This window comes from Embiotoca jacksoni, unplaced genomic scaffold (genome assembly GCF_022577435.1).
Source record: "Embiotoca jacksoni isolate LCO1_2020_lvr unplaced genomic scaffold, fEmbJac1.0.p SCAF_11, whole genome shotgun sequence".
NCBI classification, from domain to species: Eukaryota; Metazoa; Chordata; class Actinopteri; family Embiotocidae; genus Embiotoca; species Embiotoca jacksoni.
In genome coordinates, this window is record NW_027185241.1 from 4,364,084 (window position 1) to 4,389,941 (window position 25,858).

The following is a 25,858-nucleotide window of genomic DNA, read 5'->3' on the forward strand; positions in this document are numbered from 1 at the left end:
TGTGTTTCCCCAGAGGGTCTGAAGAACAGCAGAATAATATTGTGTCGGCGAGAGAAGAATCCTGTTGCTCTCAGGGCGCTGCAAGGGATATTTACTCTCACCAAAGTGACGCACTCTCCCAGGCCATTAACCTTGCTCCTTAGACAGCACCCCTCCCTCCCTCCCCCCACCCCCTACACACACACGCACACACAGCACACACACACACAACCTCTACGGGCTGCCTTCACACACAGCCCAATCTGCAAAGGACCCAGATCAAAACCTACACCTCCAGTACATTGTAATTTTACAAGTTTGAAAATACGTTTTTTTTTTTAGTTTTTTTTTTTTTTTTAAATAGTAGATCCAATAGTAATATTCAACACTAACTCTTACAAATGACTCTTACTTTTGAAAGTTGTTAAAGTTATACACACAATTACAAAACTCAAAATCCGCAAGTTGAAAAGAGGATGTCTCACTCTGTTCCAGAAACACTCAATACACTCTGATTGAAGAGTGGTGTTAAAAAGGGATCTTTTTTTTTTTTTTTTTTTTTTTAAGACACCAGTTTTCCTCACCACCTTGCAGAGAGCACACCAACCTGACAACTAAATATATATTTTTTTACAGTATGTCGTTGAGCGCCGGTGTTTCAAATTAAAGTTTCTAATCAACTGGTGATACGCAGGAAAAATTACTTAAAAATATCATTCTCATTACGAGAATTATTCGTTGGCTGGTCACATGAGGGAGAAAAAAAGCCTAACGGTGGAGGATTTGAACCAGTGAAGCTTTTGATCATAACGTACAACCACTGTTGACCTTTGCTTGAAGCGTTGCGGTCATCCCACCTTTATTTTCGGTACTGGAAGTTAGAGCAAAGAAAAATACTTCATTGACATAATGCTGTTAACTGATGTACAAGAGCCTGCCTTCTTATTTGTTCTCACATTCGGTACAAGTTTTCACTTCTTTTGTTGTATTATTTAGGATGAAATGTCTCCAGCGGACTTTTTATCGTTGCGTGGGAGGTGTGTGAAAATCTTCCCCTTTACGATGAAATGCAATAAATAAAAAGCTCGGCTGCCACAGCTTCATTAAAGCATGACTGTAAATGGTTGTGGAAGGGTCCTCTTCGCAGCAGGCACTTTTCTATAGTCAAAACGCGAGAACTGCAATATGTCTGTGCGTCCGACCTAAAACACGACGGTCCATTTTCCCATGTTAAGCCGATCGTGTCCTTCAAAGTAAGTTTTGGGGAAAAGCTGTTACGCTCTAACACGACCGTGTTACAGGCCACAGGCGCCTCTCTTCTCCTTCACTCTGTCTACCTACCTCACAGCCTGGTGTTAATGTACTTCTCCAGCCAGCAGCTTGGCAGAGAGCTGCCACTTGACACTTCACCTCTGGTTCAACAACACACTGCCTACACTCACTACTGCCTGCAAGACTGCGTGCACCTCGGTGTGTGGGAGTGCACGGGGTCAACGATTAGCACCGACAAATTATGACAATATTATCTCGATAGCGAAGCTCATCTTTTCAGGGTGAATCTGTTTCGTACATCGAGTTGATTTACCGAAAGCTAAGCAACAAAATTCGGATTATACAATCGTTTTTCTAGCAAAAAAACAAAAAAAAACAAAAAAAAGGATTTCTTCACTCTAGCTTTTCAGGATTTGATGTTTTGGGAAATTAACTCGAATTACTGTATTTTTCGCTATTTTCTGACGTATCCAACCAGAGCTGATAAACTGAAAAAAAAAAAATAATCAGATGATCAGATGATAAATGTTAGTTGCAGCTGTATTATTTTTTTATATAACAACATATGATTCATTACGACAAGAGAACTGTCTCAATGTGAGAATCTTTGCTGTCACTGCTCAGTCGTTGATGGCGGGGCAGTAGGTGTGTGGCATCCCCAATATGCAGTCGGACAGTCACCGTGTGTCAGTGGGTCAAAAGGTGACCTTGACACACGCATTAATAAATTAGATGTGGCACAATCACATATATTTCTGTCGGGGGAAGTAGGTCTGAGAGTGTCTAAGACATTAGTGGCACTTTTGGGAGATGGTTTCCTGGAATGTGCCACTAGAGCGGGACAGGATGCCAGCAACTGTTGTATGCACCACAACAACATATCTGTTTCCTGTGTGTGTGTGTGTGTGTGTGTGTGTTATTTCGGATATACGCTCAAATCTGGCTACAACCAGAACCGTCGCAGGCAATACTATTCAATAACTTCGCAATGATAATGTAATCTCTCAGAATTAACAATGCTACTCATAGTTTAAAAAAAAGAAAAAGAAAAAAAAGTGTAAGTATAATAGAGAAAGGATCAAAAACATTAAAAGAATACAACACTGATGCCCACCTGTTGCACTAGACTTCTGTCAAACAAATGAGCAGCCTGTACAGATATTTATTTGTAGGCTATACACATTCACATACTTGTGGGCCACGTGACGGCAGCTACAGCGGAGCGGCCACAATCCAAACATTAATGACGGTGACACACCGAGCTCAGTCCTGCTGAAAAGATACACAGAACCAGAAAAACAAGTCCACAACAACAGCTACAGACTGAAACATCCAGTGTGCGTGTGTATATTTATGTGCCCGAGTGTGCGTCAGTGCTGACTCAGTGCGTGAATGTGTTTGTAATTCAGCCTTCACAACGCAGACTCTCCTCCATTCTCTCTCTCTCTCTCTCACACGGTCTCCTAGCAACCAGACACTTAATGCCTAAAAATAACCCCCCCAGAAACGAACAGAACAAAAAAATAAAGCATAAACGGCAATTAATCCTTTCAAGCCTGGAACACGGACTCAAATAGACCAGGTATTAGAAAGGGAAGAGCAGGGCGGGAGCAGGCGGGTGAGAGATGAACAGACACAGAAGAGAGGAAAGGAGTGGGAGCTTCAATCTGCCAGCAACAGGTAGCCGTCAGGAGACAGAGTTCTGCACTACATGAAAGAGTGTGTGTGTGCACTTGTGTGTGCGTGTGTGTGTGCGTGCACGTGTGTGTGTGTGTGCCCACTAGCCATGACTGGAAGGCTGAACTTTTCCACCCTTTCCAAAAGCTGGGTCCGCTCAAGGCAAACAGAGACTCCAGTATAGACCAACCCGCAACAAGCTGGCAACAAGGCTGGTGTCAAAAAGAGTTACGAGAGAATAAAAAGCAGCACACATAGGCCCCGTTGCATCATGTGACACCAGTGACACACACTTAGGAAGCAGCAGAAACGCAGAGCAGCAGTGCGGGACAGAGGGGTCGTTAAAGCAACTGGCTTGCATCTTAGAGGACTTGTGCTGCAGCTTTCTCTGGAAGTATTCCTACAGCGTGGTATTTTTTTTTTTACTGGTTAACAGAAGTGTCTCCGGAGAGGGCGATGTTTAATCATAAACCCCTACGCTGCAGTAGCCTGTAGTTACATATGAACTTCTGAAATTATTACGCCTCACGTCTCACACTGCCCAAACAAATCTCACACCAAATTCAAGGAAAGCTCAAAGTCATCCCAGTATATATGCAAAACAGGCTTCCTCTGTACACAGTACAAATTCTGAATATCAGGCTGTTATTCTGTAGCTTAGCATCAATGTTTGTCTAAGGCTCAGCAATATATTGGTAATATATCAATATTTGCTGTTTAAATGTTTTAAAGGCTGCAACCATCACAGTAAAGTGATTTACATTTTCTGAACTTACCGGACCGTTCCAGCTGTTCTGTTATTTGGTTTCAGCCACTTATTATATCCACATTACTGATGATCATTTATCAAAAACATCCCTGTGTAAAAAGTTTGTAAAAGCACTGCAACTTTGTTGAGGTATACGGTCCAAGATATCGGGATGTTTGATTTTGTCCAGATTGCCCAGCCCTGTGTTAGTCCAAAACCACAGTTTGGCTTTAGTTGAAATGTGCACAGTACAAATTCCTTCAAAAGCACAAAAAAAACAAAAACAAAAAAAACACTTTCATTTATGGTAGGTTTTGCCGCATTCAATTTCATGTGTATTACCAGTTTAAATGTCCATAAAAATATAAGAAATATCAGAGATCCCACCATCTTACAAATATCCCTCTAGCTGGAGGATGAAAGTTGGGATTCCTGTTTTAAAAGGCAAACCATGGTCAAAGAAGCGGGTGGACGCGGCTCGCCAGTCAAGTTCTTATTCAATTTTATCTTTATGCCGGGATTGAGGGTCATACAGCTCTTTCAGTTTCAACAACGGGTTTCTCTTCAACCATTATAGTTGGAACTGCGACAGAATTACAGAAAGGAAAAAAAAAAGAAAAAAAAAAGCGGCTAATCATAACAGACAGAAGACATAAGCGACCGGACGGTGGCCCGACGTTCAGTCCAGGGAACAAACGTTGTCTCTTTCTTTAGAGGTGACGCCGGGGGAAACCGTGACAACGACGTGGAAACGAGTGTCGAAGCGGATGGATTGTGCATGAATTCGGCGTCGATGTGCAGCCATGCATTGACAACAATGCGCGTGGGTGTTTTTCGACGCACATCGCACGCCACTTATGCGTGTTGGTGCCAACATGTTGCACATCAAAAGACTCGGCAAGGCCTCTCGCTCTTTCTCTCTTTCTCTTTGAGGGTGCGCACTCGTGTTGTGATTTTTTTTTTTTTTCACCCCTCCCCTTTCTACAGCACGAAATAAACAATGTTATGAAACAAAGAAAAAGACAACTGAGTCATGAACACACACACACACACACACATGGAGGCCTGCTGTCTCGCGTCTGAAGCCGACACATTCCTCAGCGAATTAACATTCTGGATAAACGATGACAAGTGAGAGACGAAGCAGCGAGACACCTGATCTGGAACCGTGAAATAATCTCAGGACGTACTTTGTAAGCAAGAATGTTATTTTACAATATTCTTGTAAATTACCGAGGCGTAATAGTATTCGATGGTTTCTATCTTCTTTTTTTTTTTTCTCACTTAAAATGACAAAGGTGTCTTCTTGAACTAAGAGATGAACCTCGAATCAGATTCCGAGTCAGTAAATGGCAGCAACCACCTTTTACTGTCACTGAAGATTTTTTTATTATTGTTTTTTCGATGAGTCAATTAATCAATCAGTTATTTAAGCTGTGAAATGTCAGAAGACAGAAAAAAAATGTCCGGCACAAGCTCGGTGCATCACATAAATATATCAGTTTGAATAAGGCATTAAACCAATGAAGCGGATACCATTGGTCCTGTTGTTCGGTTTGGGTTTTTAAAATGTTGATGGGAAAACCTTATATGCAAATGGGGGTCTTTAAAGTGAGTTTTGAAGGACATCACATATTGTATAAAGGTAGTAAACTTACAAGAAGCAAATGTTGAGAGTTGAGTTTCTGGTAAAAGTAGTTCTTTCTGAAAGCTGAGACTATTTTCAAAGTTCAGAAGCCAAACACGTTCAATATCTAACAAAAGGGATCCAAGTTTGATTAAAATGCAAACAGAACTGTGTCCACGATGCCTTGAATTTTCATACTTTTTGAGATGACAGCTAATGTCAGCTAAGTGGTAACACTTCAAGCCATTCAGCATTCAGTGAGCTTGGCATGCACATTTTCTCTCATATCCAGAAATAGCCTCACTATAATCAATGTACTTGCCAACAGCTTGATCATTCATCCTCTTAATAACGACTTGACGTTACCACAGCAACTCTGATTTCCCCAGTTCATTCTTTAGACGCTGGACATCACAATGCATCTTTGCCAGCCAATCTCAAGCTTTTAAGCCAGTACGCAATGCAATAATACACATTTTACACACTCGTGACTTATGCCGAGTGTGAGTGGAGAGTGTGTAAGCTGAGAGCATGAAGGCCTGCAGAACGGCCTTGGGACTGTTGTTTTGCCTTCATAAAAACAATCTGGATCTAAAAATGATTTATATGCTGATGATGCCATCATTTACGACCATGAAAGCTCTGGCTGGATGGTCTTGAGGGCAGTGATGTAATTCAATCCTAATGATGCTTTTGGGGTGCTGTTGCTGTATTCATGTAAAATTATTCAACAATTTATGGCCTTTAATCCATGGACTTAATAAATGTTTCCTGTGTCCAACCTGAATATAAAGATTTGATGTATGAACATAAAACAACTTGAAATTAGATATTGGTCTCAATAGGAGGAGAGTGTGTCGAAGCAATCAAAAGATTAAGAATGAGAGTTGATAGACACAAGGTTTTTTTGGAGGTCCAACAGTCTCACCAACATGAGACCTGCGACGTAGCCTGTCAACGTTTTGCCTTTAGTTATAAAAATACAGAGCAGCAGCAGGCTTACAGAATTCAAAGGCTTTTTTTTTTTATTTAAACCACAAGCAGCTGTTGCTCTAAAATGTTTTTTTTCACATTTGACGGAACAGAGAAATGCATTAATTAAAATGCCACATAATGTGGCCCCGACTGAATGAATGAAGGCCGATGCATCTATTTAGACTCAAACGTATGGTACTCGTGCACTTTCTGTTTGCCATTTTGTTCTCAAGCATAATAACTACCAGAATATATCTACCCGAGACATAGTGCCTGATGATGATGATGATGATGATGATGATGACGTACTAATGGACCTTATACACGGATTGTTTCTTGGCCTTCGAGTTAGTTTGCTAAATTCCTGATAGTGCTGTCAGCCAGGAGAAGTGACGGGAACTCTGCTAACGCCGAGTCTCATTTGAGCTTTCTGCTACTTGCCTATGTAATGATGGGTCATTTTTTTTTTGGAGATAGATACTGTGCTCCCATCTTTGCTTTGATGATGATTTGAAAATATAGGACCCATGTGAACTTGGCGAATGAGAGAAAGAGGGATATGTGGTTTGTGTATAATTTATTTGCACCCCATGTCAAACAGCTTCAACTTTGGTACACGATTAATGCTTCAAGCCGCATCCTGCTTCAACAAATGTCGATGCAATTAGCTTGGTAGAAGTTTCATTAGCCATGTTTCACTAGAAAGTTATGTTTATCCCATATAACTTCCTATTGCTTCTTATATTTATTCATGCTACTTTATTCTCCTGTAGAAAAAAAAATAGATGCAATTCCTATTTATTTTATGTTACTTTTTCAGCTGCAGCAAATCTTTGAGATCCCGATGACACAACTGACACACACACACGCAAGCAAAAAAAAAAAAAAAAAAAAAAAAAAATCTTAACATAAAGACTCAAATGGGATAGCCTGGGGATGTGCTATATGTGTGACTGTTTGTTATGAGCTGTGTGCTGTTGTTCAGACTACAGGTGAGAGTGGAATAGGTGACTGGCCCTTGGGAATTATGTTTTTCTCAGTGCTCTGGTGCAGATGATGGCTCGCGTTCATAAGTTATTCAGTGAGTAGTAAGGTACAAACTGACACGCGCGTGCGCACACACACACGCACACACACACACTTTGTGAAAACCAACTAAAGAGAAAAAGCTAAGTAGGTTTGCCAAATAGCTGAAGTGTTTGACATTGCACTGTATTCAGAAAACAACATTAAAGTATCACTTGTTGACCGAGGTCAACATGCTCCCATCCCACACACCGACACACACACTCCCTTGTAGACTGTGCGATCATCAGGGGAGAAATAAAGCTAACTTAAGGGTGAAGCAGAGCGCCTGGCGGCCTGGTATTCTAAACGGGCCCCTGGGTGCTGAGTGAACAGGGGACACTGGCAGCTTGTCAACCAGCACTGTTGTTCTTAACACCTTCATGCTGCTTGGGGGAGGACAGCTTTGGAGTTGAGCACAACATCTAGCTTCCAAGGTGCTAATGGACGGGTAATTACAGAAGTTAAGGGTGGAGAAGACTGAAGCTAATACATCTGCTTAGCTGATTACAACTGAAAAGCAGGTCTTCAGCAAACAGAATCTGTCAACGTAGGAGCAGCGTTAACTGAGAATTTTGCATCGGATACTTATTCCAAATCTCGTTTTGACAAATTAAACGCTTGCTGGTGCTGTACTCGTATCATTTTACTCCACAAAACCGTGCAGAATGGAATACATTACATAATAGCTTAACAAAGAGTCTAACAACAGAGCACTCTGACAAGACAATGAGCACCATTTATTCCCTGTGCTGCTCCTTAATGCATAAAATTTTGTCACACTGGCCCACACACTGGCAACAATACTAAACACTGCGCATTACATGGCAATACATGCCCATTCAAAGTCTCTGACGCCAGTAGACTGTGTGCCCTCAGAGGTTCCTGTGCGTCAGCATTGTGTGTGAATAGCACCAAAAATACACACTACTTCACTAGGTCCCATCAGCAGATCCTTCCTCCACTTCTAGTCTATTCCTCCATCAATCCCCCACCCTCCCTCCCCCACCCATTTGTGCATCCAACCCTGTGAGCTTTCCTGCCATTCTTCTATTGCAGCTAATTTTAGATAAAGGAAAAAGCTCTATCCACATCTGCTAGTCATTCTTCAAAATGAGTGTGTGTGTGTGTGTGTGTGTGTGTGTGTGTGTGTGTGTGTGTGTGCGTGTGCGGTTGAGAGGAGAGAGAAAGGAAACTGGGAAAAGGTCAAAGAGAGAGAGAGTAGAAGAAAAGAGAGGCGTTGGAATGAGCAAATAAAAGGAGAGGTATAAAACAACCAGGATAAAGACAGAGTCACTGTCACAACCAGACCAAATGTTCATCATTACTAAAATACAATTATTTAGATTCAGAGTGTTTTCCATTTACTTGGCAGCGGTGAACCACAAGAGCAACAAACTGGCCTCACAAGTAAAGAGAATGTGAAATAAACAAAACATTATAATTTTGCTTAATTTGGCCCAAAAGGTCACAAAGACAAATGAAAAGGCACAATGCTGGGAAACGGTGTTATCTTTAATGACCATAAATCATCCAAATGGGAATAATTTGTAGCCCATGACAAAATCAAGACTGACGACACACAACTTTTGGTTTTGACATAGTGGCCACAAGAGAAGGAACTGGATGCACACAAAATAACTTTTTTTTTGCAGCAGGAGAACAGGATACAGCTTAATTCTTTTACTTATTATAATTTTTTTCAAATAAATATCTAACTTCCTTCAGAATTACAAAATATCAGTTCAAATGTACTTATATTCATCATAAGTACAAGATAACTGATATCCCATTTGAACCGACTACTTGCTCGTCATGAGAGCACGGTTTTCAGTCTATGTAAGTGGTTCTCTTTCAACACACATAAACCCCACAAGTTTGGTGTTTGTAGTGCGGAGGCACCAGAATGGTAGTCTTGAGTCGAATGTGCGTATAAAGCGTAGACTGTGTATAAAAGTGGACGTACTGTAGCTGCCAGGTCTGAAAAATGAGCCCAGTGCGGAAGTGCCTTAAGCTGCAATCCCACCAAGTGCCACTAGAGGTCAGATCCAAAAAGCCTCTGGCTCCATAGACTTCCATTCAACTTGTCTCATGAAATACATATTATTAATGATTACGTTATACATTTTTTGAACATAAGTTATGTTGGTGTTGTTAGCTAAAGATATTCCTTATTGGTTTTTTTGGAGAGAAAAAAAAAATCCCGTCATTAATATTAAATGGGCCTAAAAAAAAAAAAGCAGTGCTTTTGGGTGTGTGTGTCTGTTTGATTGACAGGTATGTGGTTCAGTCAGGTTTCTGCTCTCAGTAGGCAGGAAGTAGTATCGTCGGGTTTTCAGTCAGATGGAGTTAAATTTAGCGTTCACTCTTCACCAGCTTGTCTAAATAGGGTCACTTCTGGCTCCAAACTAGCAAGATGGCGACGACAAATATCTGAACTCAAGGCCTCATAATGGCTGTTCACAAACCAATCGATGACGTTGTTGTCGTTGTTTACCGCTTGTATAAACCTGCCATTGACCAACTATTACAATTGATATTCTCCTCCCGTTTTGCCATCTGCTTATTACCGTTTTCATAATCTCCGTTTTAGCGAAAACAACATCCTTCGAGCTCGGAACAGACACTCTCTGAAAATTGCAAGTTATGACAAAGATTTAATCAGGCAATAAGGCAGGCTTGCTTTAGTTCTTTTCTGTCTTTTACCACTTTAAATGTGAGGGCTCACCTCTCAATGTCCAAATGTTCCACCACAACAAAAGACTACCGGACTGACAACATCACACGCTGGCCGGTTCAGAAAATGTAACATTCATATTGTTGTAATGTTGAACGCAGATTGTAAAAAAAAAAAAAAAAAAAAAAAAAAAAAAAAAAAAATCAGATTTCTGACAACAGAAGGCTCCATGTGTGTGCTGTGAAAAGCAGCCCAACTAAAAGACTCATTGTCTTGACTAGCGGGATCGGACGCCGTCATCCACACGGTCAGCTGGAATGGACAGGGCGAATGTCTAGAAAAAGGGAAAAAAAGAAAGTTGCACTGTCGCGCATACACGGCCGTAGACGGGCACGCGCATGCACACAGGCACGCAAACGCACACGGCACTCACACATGCAGCATTCTGGCAATCGCCGCGGTGCGTCACAGTGGGCAGCGAGGGGGACGCAGAGGGCAGAGCGCAGCGTGTTTATGTGCGCGTGTTTATCCCGTCGTAAACACGGACAAGAGACACATACCGTGTCACCGCCTGTCACCACTTTCTCATCCCCCCCCCAAACTGTTTTCGCCCTTAACTCACTTTCTCCATTCTTCCATCAAGCCTTTGCTCCCGTGTTGCTCCTCCCTGCCTCCTTCTTCTCCTCTTCTACCCCTCACCCCACTTGGTCAGCTTGTTAAAGCGTGTCTCCTAAAGCTGATTAAGTAGTGTTGATCAGCCTTACGTAACACTCACCTCGCACGGACCGTCGCTGCCAGCTCGCCAGCATACTGTCTTCGGGCCGCCGCGTATGCGCGCGAGAGATTTAGAGAAATCGGAGAAGGAGACTTTATCAAATTAACATTGCTTTGCATGCAGTATTTGCAAATGATGCAAAGTCTGATGACACACACACACACACACACACACACAAGCCAGTGCGCATATGTTTTACGGTAATACTATGTCTTCTTGGGTTGAAGCCAAGTCGGCGCTCGGTTTCATTGACTTAAACATACTTGGCCGCAATGGTGGAATGTGCACATCATCAGGGTCTCCCGTGTTTGTGCAAAAGCATGCGTCCTGTGCGAGTGGGTTCCCTCCAACTGCAGGATTGTGTAGGTAAACCACAACTTATTCTCCCAGTTAGCAAGAGGCTTTCCAGAGAGATGACGCACCGACTACAATGAAGCAGAGGGTGGGACACACATGCCACCACACACACACAGTTGATGAGACAGACTGAAGGCATCAACAATGAGAAAACCATCTTTACAACCACAGAAACACCTTCACACTTTAACACTGTGTTGGTGGTGTCTGTAAAGAAAGCCCTACACCAGATTAATTAGTGGAGTGATTGAGTTAACGAGACACAGGCAGGTTCGAAAGGTCGGCTTGCCTAGATCCTCTCCTGGTTTGCTCTCGCGCTCTGCCTCGTGGGAAAGATTAGAATCCTCAGCTGGCGCAAATAAAGCTGGATGTTATGCAAGAGCCAGAGAGAGGGAGGAAGGGAGAGAAAGGCTGATGATGATGTAACTTGAGAGAAGAGCAAACTACAGAGATGAAGAGCAAGAGAGGAAGAGTGACAGAGTGACAGAGGTGCGTGGCAGGAGTCCTTGCAGCAGCGGCCGACCTTACAAGATGACCAAGCTCCATTGCAGCCTGCTAACATGTACCTTAAGGTACTATATGGTGCCAGCCTCCCATCTAGACAATGACAGCTGATCCGCACAACAAGGCAATGAGCTCAGCTGTAAACACACAGCTGCCCTGCACAGACAGAGACCAGTCCTCTCATATCCTAGAAATACCAGACTCCATATAAGGTCAATCTTATTGTTATGCTGGGTTTCATTATGGCCCTCTTGATCAACATGTATGAGGTTGTGTTCCCCATTCAATCTACCGGGTAGTTTTGACAGGCCTGCCAGTTTAAGAAGGGCAGGCAGGGGGAGTGAATGCAATACAAGTAAAACACTCTTCATGCTTGAATTTAAACGTGCTGAATGAAGAACTGCACATATAAACGACAGTAAGATATCATCATTATGACTCATTAAAGGCTGTCATTTTTTTTATTTAGTTCAATTTAAACTCGCATTTCTACACTGACAAAAACTGACAGTGACAAAAACAAACTGATAGCGTTTCCTTAAATGAGGCAGCGAAGAGTTTAGCACTATGCTGTGTGGCATGAGTTACTTTGAACTGATTGCATGGCAGTTTTCATTTGTTTTGAATTTTTTTTTTTTTTTCCAGAAGTGTCTGTCCTGGGGCCTATTTCATTTCTAATTTGCTGTTGACCAATATTGAGGGGAGGCCGACGTAGGCAAAAGAATGTAGGTTGATGGCTTGAACCGTTTACGCAACTGGTATTACATTGCGGAAGTCATGTGGGGAAACAGTTTTACCTTTATTAAAGAGTTCATTAAGGAAGTACTGGGAGGCCGTTAAAGACGAAGGACCTCGGCTGGACTAAAATCCAGAATTAGAAAGGTACATGTTCACCTTAAACCACTGATCACTCCCAAAGCAAATGTCCTGCTGCTTTTCATAGAAAGTGATATAAACGTTTATATTATTAAAAAAACACGAGGCTGCGGGCTACACAATGACCATACTCACTTATTTTACTTTGGATTTACGTATTTTGTGTAGTATTACTACAGTTGTTGTTGTAATTTTCTCCTCCCAATAAGGACCTGATTTTTAGATGTCTTTCTTGGCAAATCGTGTATATCGAGTGAAAAAATAACAGGTGTCGAGAGGGACAGAGAAAAAAAATATGATAAGGAAGGAAGTGGAAAAAAGAGAAATGAAAGAGCGATGGAGACGGAAGCAAGTTCCCAGAGATAAAAGACTGACTGGCAGAGAGAGAAAGACAGCAATGTACTTTCTCCCCTTCATCAATATACTGCTTAGTTGGTGTTATGTAAGAGCTGGGTGCACGCACACGCGCACACACACACACACACACACACACACGATTAACTCCACTCAGCGGAACTCATAATTTGATGTGCTACCTTATTGTGTGTGTGTGTGTGTGTGTGTGTGTGTGTGTGTGTGTGTGTGTGTGTGTGAACATAAAAAGATGATACCTCTCAGTTACATGCCGCGCACAAAGATCATAACGCACTTATTATTACAGACAGCATATTTGCAAACTGTTGTCCTGATTCAAATGGCCCAGATCATCCAGCCAGGGTGTAAAGTAGCAGGGGGGTTCCCATGAAGTGACAGCTGCACCGGCTTACAGTTACACCTGCACAATACCCCCACATACAGCAGATCAAACTCAATACATTCACACACACTCCTACCAATTACAGCATGATCAGATTTAGCTAACGGGAATCAGTCCAATTTCAAGAAAATATGAAGTATGTTATCTTACTCAATTTATGGCAGCAACTGGAGTGAGATGGAGTTGAATCTTCAATCACTAAAATCATTGGTGCATGTATTGATGTCTGTCTGTGCTTTAAAACTGTGTACACAATGACGAGTGTGTCGAGGATGACAGTTGTGGAAAATTAAATAATCCTTATCAATCTAAACAACACCAACAAACCAGCATTTGTCCCGTATTATTCCTTCCCTAGTTTTTTTGTTTGGTTTTTTTTGGTATAAATTTGCAATGTAAACACATCTTTAAATAAATCATATTGGGTAAATCATGTAAACACTCTGTAAATCAAGACGTCACCTTAATCCAGTTATTCAAAGTACTGCTGGAGTCGAAGGCCTGTTTCCGAATGGTGATCTTCAGCGAGACTTTTGACTTTTCAGCCAGATGTGGTGTGTGTGTGTGTGTGTGTGTGTGTGTGTGTGTGTGTGTGTGTGTGTGTGTGTGTGTGTGTGTGTGTAACGCACCATGGTGACCGGGTGTACTTAGGGCAAACACTTTAGGAATCACCACTGGATATCTTTTATTTTGGCAATCTGGAGTTAAGCATCTAAAGCCAAACGCGCACAGATCCCACGTTCCCACACACACCTCGGCACTTTGCCTCCTCTCACAACTAACCTAAGGGAAAGAGTGTACCTTTACGCAGAACCCTGGCTAATTCTCGGGCCAGACGAACACAATAACCCTACTAACACAACGCCCACACACTCTCAGTGAGGATACTAGCTGGGGGCCAGCTGGAGAGTGTGTGTGAGAGACTACAAAGACCCTAGTGTGTGTACGGGCAAAAGCAATTCACTAAATTACAGTTATAGCACTTCTAATTCATTTTATGCACTCCTTCTGTAGCCTGCAGTCAACAGTGTAATATTTTGATTGGCGTCTCTCAGCAGGCTGTATGTGCTGCACTCAGGTCTTGTTTCCAAGGCAACGTGTATACAAAGTATTATCATTTACCACGAATTTACATGCGTGCAGCTGAAAACCAGATGAGCCATGTGACAAAAAAAAAATATGTGAATAAAATCTGTCTGATTACAGCCACGATACATAATTGATTTGCCGCTCAACATTTACGTTGCCATCTCTTAAATTAAATATTTCCTAGAGTAGCCCGACTGACATGATGTGCCCACTATCTGGTAAAATCACAAAACCTTAAAATGTACACCTTCATGTTGATAAGATTTTTAATCAGTGATAAGCATAACAACTACCTTGAATTTGTATTAATCTGGATTTAAGAGACCCCCCTATCCTTCTCTAACAGTCTACCATGACCAACCACCTTTCTCCCACCGTCTCGTCCACCATCAAACTTGCGGTTGCTCCTGTTAAGCTCGTTGCCTTTTCCTCCTTCACTTGAGGCTTTAAAGATCCCTCTGCATGCGCTTGACCCATTCTTCCCTGCTTTGGTTTTCCCTCTAACCCTGTGACTGGTCAGGGGATCTAGTTCACTGTTCTCCACATCAGAGGCCTTAATCTCCTAAAATAACAATGGCTGTGCGCATATGTACAGTAGGTGTGTGTGTGTGTGTGTGTGTGTGTGTGTGTGTGTGTGTGTGTGTGTGTGTGTGTGTGTGTGTGCCCACCCGCGTGCAACTGCCTGGTTGTTACGTAATTTCCCTGGGCCACATCTGATGCTAAAAATGGACATGGATAAAACTATTGTGACCAAGGGCAGGGCTACTGTACAAAGCACTGCCACACACACACGCAGACGGCGGGGGCTGAGAAAGCTGCTTAACCCTGCAACAGAAATGCAAGATGTTTCCTGTAGATGTTTCCTTAACTGAACTCCAGCCATGTTCACGTGAAATCACACAAATTGTATAACTTTTCTTCATGAAAGCTTTGAACGTGCGCTTATTTTGCAGCAACTCAAGCATCGAAATTCTGTACTGTCACTAAGAAAAATATCTGGGTGATGACATCATATATAAATAAAATAAAATGAAAACCACTGCTCCTCTTTACACTCCCATGAACCGAACTTTGCCAAAATTAGATGGGCCTAATGCCGGAACCGTTTTGCATCAAGAAAGGTGCTGTAGCCTAACATTTCCATTATTAGTTCAAGAAATGAAATGGGCTTTCTCCGTTCGAACTACACATCTATGGTTTTAAGATTTGTAATTTCAGTATGTGAGCACATCTGTGCAGTCATGGTCAAGACGCAGTCACATGCACGGAGAAAACAACCACAGTGAACGGTTTAAATTAATAACTGCAGACTACAGACACGTACCGATGGAAATCCCTATTCTCGAGTAAGCTTAGCACTTCTCCTGCATTAATAATTTATGAAATGTCAGCAAATGACCGACAGCACAACTGTCTAAAAAGTCAAAATATATATATATATATATATATATATATATATATATATATATGTATATGTGTGTGTGTGTGTGTCTGGGACAAGATGGGAGATGGGACAAGATGCTGAAAGAGTGGAGAGTGGTATACCATATAAAACTGGACAAGGCACTCACTTGTGAACAAACTCCCTGAGAAATACTTGATGAGATGAACCAGGTACCAGCAGTTTGTGTACACGTGTGTTTGGCGGAAATATGCTACATGATGTGCAGCACTGATGGCCATCTCTGTCATTAAAGTTTAATCACACTGCTTTTCCTATAAATACCTTTCCAATGATCCGATGCATTATTCAGTTCCTCTCAGGCCACGATACACAAACAAAACACACACATGGAGGGCCAAGAAAGGGAGCGAGGAACTCTTATAAACATTTAAGAAGACGATGCCCAGTGGGAAAAAATAGAGTCCGATGTTTGTCCTGCTGAGAGTGCAATCCAACACACTTTACGCTGCCCGTGACGACACATCTTGGAAGGAACCCAAGGCTGTGTGTGTGTGTGTGTGTGTGTGTGTGTGTGTGTGTGTGTGTGTGTGTGTGTGTGTGTGCAGATACATGTTCAAACTGCTACATGCACTGAGGACAATTTGCACTCGACTTTGAGCTCCTATTTGTAGGTTGTTTTTTTTGGTGTTTTTTTTTAGGCCAAGTCTGCGCTGTTAAGGCCAGCCAGCCCGTTGCTGGTACAGTCAGACAGTGGCTGGCAGGCTTTTTATACGATTTGAGCCGTGTTAGTAGACAACCATTCTGTATCTACTCATCGAGTTATGTTGGCTGGTAAATCAGGGTGTCCAGTGAAAGAAGAAGAGACAGGGTAGGGTGACATGAAGCAGGAGAGAGGGGGAGAGGAGGAGAAGGCTAATGGAAGAGGAGCTGCCACTGGGGTATTAGTCCATGGATTGGTGACACAGAAATGATAGTGAGAGGGAGGAGAGGATGGTGGGATGGGAGGGTCAATCGATGCTCAAAAAGGTTTCACTCCCCAACAGGGACGTGTGCATCTGTGTGCGCACAAACACACAAGAGTCAGTTGAAAAAGAAAACACACTCTCACTCTCTGACACACACACACACACACACACACACACACACACACACACACACACACACACACACACACACACACACACACACACACTTTATAGAATGGCCCCATCTGGCTGAAAAGTCAAAAGTCTTGCTAAGGAGCAGCATTCAGAAACAGGCCTTTGATTCCAGCAAACGGTAGATAAGCACTTATTGGTCTAATCTGGACTGAGACAGAAGGTTTGTGCTTCTAAATCTTGAGTATAAAAGACAGTGCTTACTTATGGGGTTGTCCAGAAAGATGAAATTAGATCAAGCAGCAGTGGCTGATAAAAGGCAGAGGATGTCCCCACTTATCTCTTTCCACACACACACACACACACACACACACACACACACACACACACACACACACACACACACACACACACACACACAGCTTGCTACTGCTACCTGACAGAGTGACATTTGGCTGGCAATAATGTCACATCTGTACGTACACACCTGCAAACTGTCCAGCTGTTAGTTTGCACCATTTGCCTGTGCTCAAAGGAGGAGAGAGCTGAAACAGCTTTGGTTGCATTAGAGGGGTGTTAACTAAAAACATAGTTAACAATGCCTACACAGATTCAATCTTTCCATTAACAAGAGTTTGGGAAATTTTGTCGACACAGTGATACACTTTTTACAACTGACACGGCAGCCTGAACAGCACATAATGTTCTCACCCTCATACATAGGCTGCGATGAGTCGGCTTGAAGTTTAAAATGAGCTCCGACATACAAAAGAGAACAGGTCTGAACATGAGATAGAAACAAGGTAAAGGCTGAGGGACAGACAGAGCCGGCACAGCAAAATACCAAGGAAGAGGAAAGACTGGTTAAAAAGAAAAACCTAAACATGATCTGGCATTCCTTACATGGGGTGAAGGGAAGGAGAGAGAGGGGCGAGGAAAAACGATGGAGGAATGGGGGAGGGGAAAGAGGGGAGAAGGGTGACAAGAGAGAAAGTTTAACTTGGCGCCAGACAGCATTTTAAATCCACAGCCACAGCCACAGCCACACACACACACACACACACACACACACACACACACACACACACACACACACAAAATATCAACACTGTAAGTGGCACAGAAGTCCTTTTGGTGACTTCCCATCATCCAAAATTAGATTAGATATTTGCCCTGCACCCCTACTCCATGGGTCCAGCACAGAGGCAGATTCCCAGATAAAAATAGCCAGAGGAACTATTCAAACACTGCTGCCTTTCTGCAGGGAGTGTCTGCTGACTGCACTGGACTTAAAGGGTTAGAGAGGGGTTAGGAGCTCCACTCACTACTTCCCTAAATCAGAGCCTGAGACAGTGGGGCAGTCCCAATCTCTTACCACAGTTACACACCTGTAGACAGACACACACATACACGCATTAAGTTTAATTTTTTTTTTTTTTTACAATTAACATGGAGGAAAAATGACATACTGATAAAAACACTCTCTTTGCAAAAACCACTGAAAATAGCAAAAGAAGACAAAAAAAAGTAATATGTCATCTAGACGGACAAATGTCTATTATTTCACATGAAGAATGACAGAAGTCAAAAACACAACAGATTATTATCATGCAAACAATTTACCATGCAGCCCAAGAGCAGACTAACAGCTGCATATACTGATATCATAAACACACTCACCTTACATAAAAGGCTAAAAGATTGCGAGGAGTTCAAAGTTCTTTTTTTTTTTTTTTGTCATTTTACAGTAAATAGAAGCTCCTGTTGTTCTGATCCTGCCTGGTACGTACAGTACAGTACAGTAACAGCCACATTGTGTGCTGATCCCCTACTGTAAAGAGGCCCTCGGCATGCCCGGTATTATTGGGGTTAATCTAAGAAGATTAGAAATATAGATTACAACACCACTCGTCCGAGGCCTGCCGTTGGCAAAAACAGCAACCAGTGGGTGCTGCGGCATCAACAGAAGACGACCACATACAACTCTGTATGCGTGTACTATGTGTGAGTGCAACAGGCCATGCGGATGTGGTGTGCGTGGTGCAGCAGCTATTAGCCATTGTTAGGGATGAGGGAAGAGGTACCTTCGTGACTGACTGACTAACTGACACAATGCTGTCAAGTGCTTACACCCTGATTATACCACAGAGAGGTGACAGTCCAGCCTCTAACCTAAAGGGTAGCTCATTGTGTCGTGAGGATCCAACATAATACCTCTCATCTGGAAGGATCAGAGGAACAGAGTTACCTGATCTTCACGTGTGTGTGTGTGTGTGTGTGTGTGTGTGTGTGTGTGTGTGTGTGTGTGTGTGTGTGTGTGTGTGTGTGTGTGTGTGTGTGTGTGTCATCAGACTCAGATCAGTTTCAGTGGCGCCACCGTCACCAAGAAGCTATTACAAACACCCACAAGCACCGAGGTACAAGCTTTGTTCACAAGTAATGCCTTTACAGAGCTGCCCACCTAGAAAACCCACCCTCCTTCACACACACACACACACTTCATATTCTTTTACAACAACATGCCATTCTGCACCTCACACCGAGTCCCCTCCACAACAGAGTAGCTCTGTAAACTCCCCATATTACATTACAATACACATGCATGCGCAAACACAGACAGCTGCTGAACAGTGCCGGTCAATCCATGCACACCAACACACTTCACTGCATTCTCAAAATGAATTTTGATACCCATTTGAAAAGAGACCCCTGTGCGTGTGCGTGTGTGTGTGTGTGTGTGCGTGTGTGTGCGTGCATTTTGAAGCTGGTAAAATATTACGTCTCATCTCTTAAAATAACAGACACTATTTTCTACATTCTTGAATCAGCTTCAGTCATATTATCCACATGCGGTATTAAAAAAAATATGCCCGTATGAGTGCATACATGTCTTTGCATATCAGTATGACTGTGCTCAGAATAGGCTTAAAGAGATAGTAACTGTTGTGTTTTCCCCTCATGTGTAATGCAACACAGCCGGCAACTATTAACCTTCTAAGCAGGAATGTGGGAGGTCCAAGAATTCCAATAAAAAACAGCAGCGTGTGCATTCTGTGTCTGTGTACTCACACACATGTTCTTTGAAAGTGTTAAAAGTTATCTGTCAACAGTCAACATCCCTTTCAGACATGCAGACCTACCCCATTACCATCCCTGACCAACGACCAATAAAGTCAATATGGGGTCACGTAGAGGCTACAACCAATGGTATCGCAGTAAAACTAGGCTGAACTCGCATCACAGACCCACATAAATGGCCCGAGGATTTATTTAGTTCTGCAGCTGGGTTTTAAGCGTAAAAAGTGAATTGAGTTTTTTTTTTTTTTTACTGTCAGACCTCACAATCATGCAGCTGATCAAACAGGATGCAGATGCTGATAATCTATAGGACTTTATGGTTAATGTGTTGGTCTGTGAGGCAGGGGGCGACTGGGTCTGGAGCGGTGCTAGACAGCGGTCAGAAGGGCCGGGGCCATCAAGGGTAATGCCGCCTTGTTGACTGTGGTCTCTCTGGTCTCCCTGGTCAAGGGCGGCACAGGACTAATGGTGGGGAGGTCCATTAGTGTCGACTGGCTGAGCACATTGTTCCCTTTGGTCACATTCCTGGCTAAATACAGACATTTCCACAACCGAAGGCCTCCTCGACCAAAAGTCATTTGTCAACTTAGCATCACAGTGGACCATATCAAAACTTTTATGAAGGGCTGTTGTGACAAGGAAAAGGGCCACGCTGTCGCTGCATTGGGAATTCTTATTATCCGTGAGTCTAAAAATGTATGTTTTAGGTCCACTTAAAATATAATATTAAAATCAACATCCTCAGGAGTGTTTTCACTCGTTAAATAAATGTGAAAAGGGCTGCCTACAATTTTGTCAGGAAAATTGGCTGAATAACTTGAGTAGTATTCTTAACATCTGATATGTTCACACCAGCAGTCAAAGTAGATTCTTCAGTTTTTTTCAGATGGAAGATAACCAGTTTTGCTGTGGCACATCATTCGTTTCAGGTTTTGAGTGCGCTCTCTGATCCTGATCACAGCGGGACACCACCCCGTAAACAATGTTGTAAAACTGCATTGGGATAGTAGGAGGTAGTGATTTTGCTGCGGTCAGCACTGCAAGCTAGTTTTCACAGATAAGGCTAATCGCTACGCTTATCATCACAGCGGTGGTTGAGATTGAAAAGCATATGCTCACAATCGCATGCATAAACCCACACAGGGAAAAGGTGAAATATTCCCTCGCAATTCATTCTTCACAAGCTGCCCTTTTGTTTCCTGCCCAGGCACATCATAAAGCCGGACTGTGTGTCTGTGTGTGTGTGTGTGTGTGTGTGTGTGTGTGTGTCTAGAATAAATGGTAACAGAGCTCCATGGCATGTCAATCACTCTGGGGAGGCAGAGAGCACAAAACAGCAATCATCATTAAAAGTAAGTTCCTTGAGTAATTGGTGAATGGATGCCCAAATTTACCCAACTTTTTCTAAACACTCAAACACACATTTCACACACATGCAGAAGTGCGGTCTCTTCATGTGTCAAAAGCGCCAGCAAACTATGAGCTACTCCGCACCATTATTACCACAATGAGAGGTCCCTGGCCCCACAAGTCCTCACACAATCAGTCCCAGGCCCTGCCCCTCTCCCAGCCATTGTCCCGCACTCCACACACACACTCGCACAATGGCCACTCCAGAGCCAGGGGTCCCTCTATGCAATTCCGTTGCACAAAGACACACACCAGTCCTTATCCCGTCAGAGCGAGAAAGAAGAATGACAGAGGTGGCAGGACAGAGGTGGCAGGACAGAAAACTGTATCCCTTGGGGACGAATGGAGGAAAAACCGGTGAACTACAAAAGCTCAAGATCACAGAGTGTGGTGGTGGTGGTGTGGATAACATATTAGGAAGGGAGAAACACACAATAGGGCAGTTATTAATGTGTTTCTGTAAGTCCTTATCACCAGAGTTCAATCAATCATTAGCCTTTGAGGTACACACAAAGCTGGATATGTGACTGTGTGAGAGTAGATGAGATAATATACAGCACGTCTCTGCTGACTAATGCCACCTGTAGAATGCTTTGCCTCTAACCAATCCCACACTACAACAAACAAGTACAAAGACCAGGTATACAGCAGTGATTGGATACGAACAGAAATTAAAATCGGACACTCTCCAACCCCACAAAACCAACACCCTTCCGCCAGCAACAACAGAGGTAGATATGGCACCGCCATTTCCTGCTCCATCACGTCCGTTCTCTATCGCAGCAGAAATCCTATCATCTACTCTGGCTAATAAAGTGACGGTGAAAAACAGAAGTGCAAGGGGAAGCGTCCGGTGCTGGAGAGAAAAGAGGTAAGCTTCATAGAGGCAGCAGTTTATCATATGTGGGACATAATCCTGTTTAAAAATGATTGATTATATTTTGATCCTACACATATCCAGACTTTTATATCCTCCCGCATCCAACAAATGTGTTCCTTCCACATGATGGGATACACACAGGTTAAAAGGGTTAAAGATAGAGTTCTGATTGCAAATGCAGCAACAGCAGGAGATCAGACAGATCAGGCCACCAAGATTAACTAATTCAATAATTCAACTATTTAAAGGTGCTTCTATTAGATCTGATTTGTTGTTAGATAATGGCCCCCCGAGAGAGCATTTCTATGTTTGCTAAGTACTGATGAAAAGATTATTCTATTAGCTAATCAAGAGAAGTGATCAAATTTCATAAATTGGCAACACAGGACAAGAGGCTGTTTGCTTATTAGTTAATTTATTAGCTGACTGGTAGAAAATTAATTAATCGGCAGGGATTTTCATCGTTAATTAAGCAGTTTAAGTAACTTTTCAAGCAAAAGGCCAAATCTTTACTAGTTCAAGCTTCTTTAAAAACTTGTAAAATTCCCCGCTTCTCCTCATCTTGACTAAGTTACCAGTGTCAAGACTTAAACTTTGAGTTTAATACTTTGAGCTGGGTGATATGGCTTTAAAACATTATCACTACAGTTTAGGGTATTTATGCAATAACAATTTTCTTAACAACATAACATGATACTGAAAAATACTTTCTTAATTTCAAGAACAGCATTGAAACAAAATAAGTGTTATAGTTTTATGTGTCAGCATAAACGCAAGCGTTTGCCTTCAAATATTTTTTATTAAAAGTAAAAAAAAAAAATTGGCTCTCAGTTCTTTAGGAACTCAGTGATATTCGGATTCTGCATAAAATACAAACACTTTCAGCCACACTTGTCGCTGTGCATGAGTCACGCACGTGCATCAGATATCAGAGTATGGCCGTTGTCATGATATGATTTATTTTATCATTTCAAATCTATATCAATATTATCATAAACATTATTATGGCAGCTAATTTATAAAAAAATATATATATATATGTATTAACATCAGTCAAGAATGAAAATAATTGTTTTAGGCAACACAACTATTCATGCAATTGAATGTTAAATAAGACTGTTTGGAAGGCAGCACACAATTTACAACAATCATACAAGAGAACCTTAGTATAGGACCAATTAACCTTCATTCATGGACAGACAACAAACACAACCAACCTACTTACACACACACACACACACACACACACACACACACACACACACACACACACACACACACACACACACGAACTGCATACATCAAATAAATAACCTAAGCACAATCAATTTTTAGTGCCTTCCCAGAAGAGCTTAAGCTATCTGCTGCCACACAAACACAGAGCTCCTTGTAATAAAAGGGCTACTTGTGGTGGGATGTGGTGTGATGTCATGGCAGCCTCCTGGGCTGCTGCAGGGAGTGGGTGTGTGTGCAGGAATGTGGAGGGCTGAGGGGCTGAGGCTGGGTGCAGCGGGAGTCAGGAGGGGACACGGTGGGGGAAGGGAGGGGAAGGTCCTGAGAGGAAGGGGTACCGCTCAGTTTGTCAGTTACACACACATGGCCCTAAGCCAAACGCTTACCAGTAACTACTTACAAAGTCTGCGCATTGTTCCTGCTGGAGAAGCAACTGATTAAATATGTATATTTTGTTTGACAGAGGGAAATAGACCAAATACTATTTCCATAACACCAAGAGATGTTATCTACTTGGGCTTGAAATCTGTTCAATCATGCCAACTGCAACAACTCAAACAGATACAGTTTTGTCACGTTAAGAAAGAGTGATGTCAGGCAAATAGTTTATGGCCGACACTCAAATATGAAAGTGCACAGATGGCACACATGACACCACTTCCACTTCCTTCTTTCTGAAGAAAAATTGCTTCAGGAGAAGGGAGCAAGAGCAAACTTATGCAAGCATTTCAGGAATTAAGACAAACGGACGCACATACAGACAGACCTCAGCTGATTGCCGGGAATCTCCCCCTACTCACTTCAATAAGCTGACAGGCCAAGTACCTGACAAATGTCTGCTCAGTTACTAGGTTAATATCAGCTTGCTCCGTGTGTACCTGCCTCGATCCAATCACCTACACCACCAGGAGAGGAGGGGTTTTTTTTTTTGTTTTTTTTTTCGTTTTCGGTACAAAAACGCGCTCGTATCGAGCGCTTCTAACATTTTTTAAGGTGCTGGATGGTGAAATTAGGTCGTATGTGTGACACAGAGGATGTCGTTTAAACAACTGTACAGTAGTTTAACCACTTCCTCTTAAACCGGAGTACAGTACTAAACCTGCACCAGATTTTAGTTACTTATCAAGCGGAACCACCGACTGTCGCCCCGACCCGCGAGAACAACTCAAATCAACAGGTTTTCATCGTGCGACTGGAAGCGGGTGTTTGCTAGTTAACTATCTTTTGAATTAATCAGCAGTGCGGTTATTGTTAGCTTTTATCGACCACGGCTGCGACAAGTAAACAAGAAAGACAATGTTATCAAAACAAAACAAAACAAAAAAAAAATCATAGCAGTGAGTCCTGCAAACTTACCATTATCTCCAGGTGTTTTCATTCTCGCTGATTTAGCTACTTTAGCAGAACAGCAAGCGGCTAAAGATTGCTAAACTGGATGAATTCCACGAAGTCGCTTGTGGAAAAAAAAAAAAAAAAAAGAAGAAGAAAAGTCACTCTGTCGGCCTCTTCCTCCTGCTCTGGTTTCCAATCTGGGAAACTCGGTGAAGATAACACGGCAAACTTTTGTAGCTTCTGCTTCAGCGGCTCTCTCTTCTCTCGAGCCGCCGCTCTCTCTCTCTGCTCTCTCTCTCTCGGTCCGGTTCCCCGGTTCCCCGGTTCTCCGCCAAAACCGGCCGAAAGGTTCGCTGTCTGCCACAGACCTCGTTGTGTTCCTCGTCTCGTCCCGTAACTCGCAACAGCGTTGATATCTGCTCAAGTTGCGGCGCGGAAAACGGCCAACCGTCCCGACACGAGCCAAGCCGGAAAAAAAAAAAAAGAAAAAGAAAAAGAAAAAAAAAAAGAAAAGAAAAAAAAAAAAAGAAGCCTTTTCTCTTCTCTTCTAACAAGTTCTTTCGCTAACTGTCCGGTAGCTGTTTACTCCGTCTCAACCGCATCTTCGTCACTGTTTGACATCCCTCCGCCGCAAAGCTCCGCTACTTCTTTGACAGAAATGAACGTTAGAAAGGAGCCTCTTCTTTCTTCGCAGACTTTTTTTTTTTTTTTTTTTTTTTTTCAGTCCTCCACTCACTCTCACACCACTCAGTGCTACTCTCTCCTCCCCCCCCGTGCCTCTCACCGTCCTCGGGGTGTCGTGTTTCGCTCGCTCTCTTCTGAGTGGGTCCCGCCCACACTGACGGGAGACAAGCGGGGGAGGGAGGGAGGGAGAGAGGGGGGGGGGGGGGCTAACGTGGCGAGTCACGCCCACTCAACACGAGCCGGGGCCTTTGGCTGGCGTCACTGCAGCACGCGGCGTTGCCTGGGAGACCGTCAGAGAGCGCTGCCGCGGTGACATCACATCCGAATCCTGCGAATCGAGAGAGAAGCGCGAGAGCAGCTC

At 42.8% G+C, this 25,858-nt stretch overlaps 1 protein-coding gene across 1 annotated transcript in view; it reads right to left on the bottom strand.

Annotated features, from left to right (window-relative positions):
• erfl3 (Ets2 repressor factor like 3) overlaps window positions 1-25,650 on the bottom strand; it is a 51,783-nt gene extending 26,133 nt beyond the window's left edge. The window contains 1 exon segment of the mRNA XM_069142398.1: window positions 24,838-25,650. Within this exon segment, the coding sequence (XP_068998499.1) occupies window positions 24,838-24,859 (22 nt within the window). The 5' untranslated portion in view covers window positions 24,860-25,650.
• Between the last annotated feature and the right edge of the window lie 208 nt (window positions 25,651-25,858).